At 31.6% G+C, this 5,023-nt stretch overlaps 1 protein-coding gene across 1 annotated transcript; it reads right to left on the reverse strand.

Moving 5' to 3' along the window:
* Positions 1–2,488: 2,488 nt before the first annotated feature.
* Positions 2,489–3,255, reverse strand: LOC108912956 (guanine nucleotide exchange factor MSS4 homolog). Its single transcript, XM_018718388.1, has 2 exons — positions 3,053–3,255; positions 2,489–2,988 (listed from the first exon to the last, which is right to left on the reverse strand). The coding sequence occupies exons 1-2, from the start codon at positions 3,176–3,178 to the stop codon at positions 2,752–2,754; spliced, it is 363 nt and encodes a 120-aa protein (XP_018573904.1). The 5' UTR covers positions 3,179–3,255; the 3' UTR covers positions 2,489–2,751.
* Positions 3,256–5,023: the final 1,768 nt, after the last annotated feature.

The raw sequence follows: 5,023 nt of genomic DNA on the forward strand, positions 1-5,023 counted from the left end.
CCTGCCAACAATGAATCCTAAGTTATTATTTTAAAACATTTCAGTATTTTTAAAGAGTTTGTATGTGTCTTTATTTATGTAAATAAACCATTAGATAGGTAAAAATTCTTTTTGTATGTACCACTACCAAACCAAGCAGAATTAAAAAAAAAATAAATATACAAATAATATTTTCAATAATGCCCTATAACTTGCAGGATAATAATTAATAATAAAGGTATTAAAGAAACCAGAATAATTCCAATAAAAAAATATGTTTACTTTAAAATTCTAAATATAAATAATTTGGCATGCAGCTTTAGTTTTTGATTATCTGTGAACCTAGAGAGGAGTGCAGATTATTTACATATAAGGGCTTAATTTCTTACAATATGTTTCAAATTTGTGTCAAAACAATCAATAATTTTTTAAATAAGAGTATTTTCAAATCATCACATAATTTACTTTTGAAATAAAATAGCTTCCTCAGGTGTGTTCTCTAATTTGAAATAATTCACTTATCTTCATTAATTTTGAACACCCTGTATCTCGAAAACGAATCTTCTCCGGGGTTATAAGCTACACACCCAGTACAATAAAAAAAATTGGCCCATATTTCATAAAATGTATCTCAAGATATAATGCAATGTATATTCCAAACATACCATTTATATTCCTAGTACCAATTGTGCTTACAGCTTGTTTAACAATCTTTGTAAGTATTGCATATCTAATATTTAATAAATTTAAAGAATTATGGAATCTCATTGCTATTTTGTTAATAGGAATGTAATTGATTTTGAATACTAGATTTAGAATAGTAAATCTGTTCAGAAAGAAAATATTTATGTATAAATTCAGTTCGGTTCAGGAATGAAAAGTAGGTAGGTTATTTAATCTATAGTTGGAGCAGCTTTTTTGTTTCTATTTTTATATATCTATACTAAATTTAATTCAAAATCTATTATAATACAGTAAATTATAATTTTTTGAGCGATTCTAAATAGCAACACATGCATTCTATTCAAAATTGCTGCTTAAAACAAGATAACATTTAGTTTGAGACAAAAAGCCACTTTTCTATCCTCCGAGGCATGAAAAAAATTTTTTTCACATATACAAGTAGAAAAAATATATACATACATACAGGGTGTTCCTAAATAAGTGTTGCAACGGAAAACTGTAAATTCATCTTGAAAAAAGAAACATTTTTTTCCTCTTCCATTTTTCTCTCCGGGCTTTCGTTTTCGAGATACACGGTGTCAAAACTTTAATTTTTTTTTAGTTTTTCGCTAATATCTTAGGAATGGTTTGAACTACACGACTGAGCTTTTGTACACACATTACCACTATTAATAGCTACTTTTTCGCACCCTTCTCGAATTCATTGGACGTATCAGTGGTGGAGAATTTAAGGTATCGTAAGGGTTTTTCCCCCCTAAATTTTACGCCACTGGAAAAATTGACTTTTGACAGCAAATTCTAAAGCGCCAATGAATTTTACACAATAAGAGTTCTCTTGGTTCATTGCTCTAAAGTCAACCGTTTTCAAGAAAAATGACTTTTTATGAACAAAAGCAAACATTTTGCTAACGTTTCGAAAATTTTTTGCATTTTGCATTTTGCATTTTGAACATTTTGCAAGTGCAAGTAACTGAACAGAACATCCGGAGAACGAAATGCATCGTTTATGAAATCCATGTCAATACTATCGAAAAGTTGACCGATAGAGGTGAAGCCGCAGCGGCAGAAAGAAACATGATTAGAAGATGTAATGCGTGCATTCAAGCCAACGGACGTAATTTTGAACAGTTTCTGTAAATTTTACTCGCCAAATTGATAAAAAAAAGTTAAAATTCTATCTGTTGTTAAATTTCGTTAAAATTGTTAATTATTACTACTTATTTTTTGAATTACAAAAGATTTTCAAAACGTTAGCAAAATGTTTGCTTTTGTTCATAAAGTCATTTTTCTTGAAAACGGTTGACTTTAGAGTAATGAACCAAGAGAACTCTTATTGTGTAAAATTCATTGGGGCTTTAGAATTTGCTGTCAAAAGTCAATTTTTCCAGTGGCGTAAAATTTAGAGGGGGGGGGAACCCTTACGATACCTTAAAATCTCCACCACTGGCACGTCCAATGAATTCGAGAAGGGTGCGAAAAAGTAACTATTAATAGTGGTAATGTATGTACAAAAGCTCAGCCCTGTAGTTCAAACGATTCCTAAGATATTGGCGAAAAACTAAAAAAAAATTAAAGTTTTGACACCGTATATCTCAAAAACGAAAGCCCGGAGAGAAAAGTGAAAGAGGAAAAAAATGTTTCATTTTTCAAGAGGAATTTACAGTTTTCTGTTGCGACACTTATTTAGGAACACCCTGTATAGATTTGTGTATAACATTAATATGTACCTACTCTTATTTATACACAAATAATAAATGCTTAAAAGCGGTAAAAACATATCTGAACAATAAACTTTTTTTAACCATTAGGTATCAAAACACCTCTGAGAAATTGAATCATCTTTTTATTTTATTAACAAAAAATATTTTACAAGTTAAAAAAAATAAGTATTCATTCATTTAGTGTGTATAATGTCCTATTTAGGAAACCACATTGACTATCGAAATTAATTTCATATCAACAAGCAGTAACATACTAATACGTATCAAATATTTTCGTTATATTCTCTCCGTAATTCACAATACAGTAAACACTATTTTTTTTATACTTATCTAAGTAATTTAATGTAATTAAATAAGTTTTCACTGTTCAACAATGAATAACTCTGTTAAGGGCTACATAACTTATTTTACTAGGAATGTCATGATAGCCTATAGGTCCAGCTTCACAATCAGCACAAGTTAAATATTTGTTATTGCCCACTGTATTGGAAAATCCTACATTCTGGAATGTAAATATGTCATTAACAACCCAAAACAATGAAACATTCTCAGTTTCCGGATTTGATTCGTTCACTTTCTTTTGTTTTATTAGAGGAAGTTGAAACTGGAAATAGAACAAAGAAAGATTACTTACTACCGTGAGTTGTAATTTAAAACTCGTATCTAACCTCCAAACTAGTAAATGAAGCTGAAGCAGGGGAAAGAATAACTGAATTACAGTATTTACATTTAACACTCCTACGATTTTTCCCATCGGATACTTCACCCTCATAATTTTCATTATTATGGAGCATGTTTAATTCAAAATTATGTTTACAAACTTTAAGTTTTGATATCCTTTCGCAACTACAGCCACTGTCACCATAGATAATAGAAGAGACTGCCACAATCGCGATTCGCGAACCGCGCCATTATTCTATGGCTAGAAATTGGCCTCAATGATTTGGGATCGAGGGCGCGCCATTATTCTATGGCTAGAAATTGGCCTCAATGATTTGGGATCGAGGGGGATTATCCCTCTTTATCCTGCCTCATCTCGTGTAGGCCTGGACAGCCTTCGTAGGTGGGCCCCATCCGTCGNTTTAAAAGTTCCCTATAATAAAAGCTTCACGCCACTGAACTTATCTATTGAACTTAAACAACACCACTAATAGAGGCCAATGATGGTATACTTTATAAAGAATTAGAAATCAACTTATACAGGGTGTTCCTAAATAAGTGTCGCAACGGAAAACTGTAAATTCCTCTTGAAAAAAGAAACATTTTTTTCCTCTTCCATTTTTCTCTCCGGGCTTTCGTTTTCGAGACACACGTTGTCAAAACTTAAATTTTTTTTTAGTTTTTCGCCAATATCTTAGGAATCGTTTGAACTACAGGACTGAGCTTTTGTACACACATTACCACTATTAATAGCTACTTTTTCGCACCCTTCTCGAATTCATTGGACGTGTCAGTGGTGGAGATTTTAAGGTATCGTAAGGGTTCCACCCCCTAAATTTTACGCCACTGGAGAAATTGATTTTTGAGCAAAAATTCTAAAGCGCCAATGAATTTTACACAATCAGAGTTCTCTTGGTTCATTGCTCTAAAGTCAACCATTTTCAAGAAAAATGACTTTTTATGAACAAAAGCAAACATTTTGCTAACGTTTCGAAAATCTTTTGTAATTCAAAAAATAGGTAGTAATAATTAACAATTTTAACGAAATTTAACAACAGATAAGATTTTAACTTTTTTTTATCAATTTGGCAAGTAAAATTTACAGAAACTGTTCAAAATTACGTCCGTTGACTTGAATGCACGCATTACAACTTCTAATCATGTTTCTTTCTGCCGCAGCGGCTTCACCTCTATCCGTCAACTTTTCGATAGTATTGACATGGAACGTTAGCAAAAATGTTTGCTTTTGTCATTTTTCTTGGAAACGTTGACTTTAGAGCAATGAACCAAGAGAACTCTTATTGTGTAAAATTCATTGGCGCTTTAGAATTTGCTGTCAAAAGTTAATTTTTCCAGTGGCGTAAAATTTAGGGGGGGGGAAACCCTTACAATACCTTAAAATCTCCACCACTGGCACGTCCAACGAATTCGAGAAGGGTGCAAAAAAGTAGCTATTAATAGTGGTAATGTGTGTACAAAAGCTCAGTCCTGTAGTTCAAACGATTCCTAAGATATTGGCGAAAAACTAAAAAAAATTAAAGTTTTGACACCGTGTATCTCGAAAACGAAAGCCAGGAGAGAAAAATGTAAGAGGAAAAAAATGTTTCTTTTTTCAAGAGGAATTTACAGTTTTCCGTTGCGACACTTATTTAGGAACACCCTGTATGTAGAATTGAGAGGTATGACTAGAATTAACTTTTTTTTTAACTTCAACCGCCTATCGATAAGTTTCTATTTGATCTATTTCCATAAAATTTTGTCGTAGAATCTATTTAGCCATTCCTTAGCAAACCTATAAATGTTATTAGATAAAGTTAGGTTATATTTAGTTTAGATAAATAATATTGATCACGGGATATCTCCAGAATATTTTAGCCGTAGATGTCGATGACGATTTTGGCAAACTATCATGTAGGATTAAAAAATAATATATGCCTAGTATATTTTCATTTCTCAAAAATTAATTAGGACTAATCAGG

Source organism: Anoplophora glabripennis, unplaced genomic scaffold (genome assembly GCF_000390285.2).
Source record: "Anoplophora glabripennis isolate ALB-LARVAE unplaced genomic scaffold, Agla_2.0 scaffold484, whole genome shotgun sequence".
In the NCBI taxonomy this organism is placed as follows: Eukaryota; Metazoa; Arthropoda; class Insecta; order Coleoptera; family Cerambycidae; genus Anoplophora; species Anoplophora glabripennis.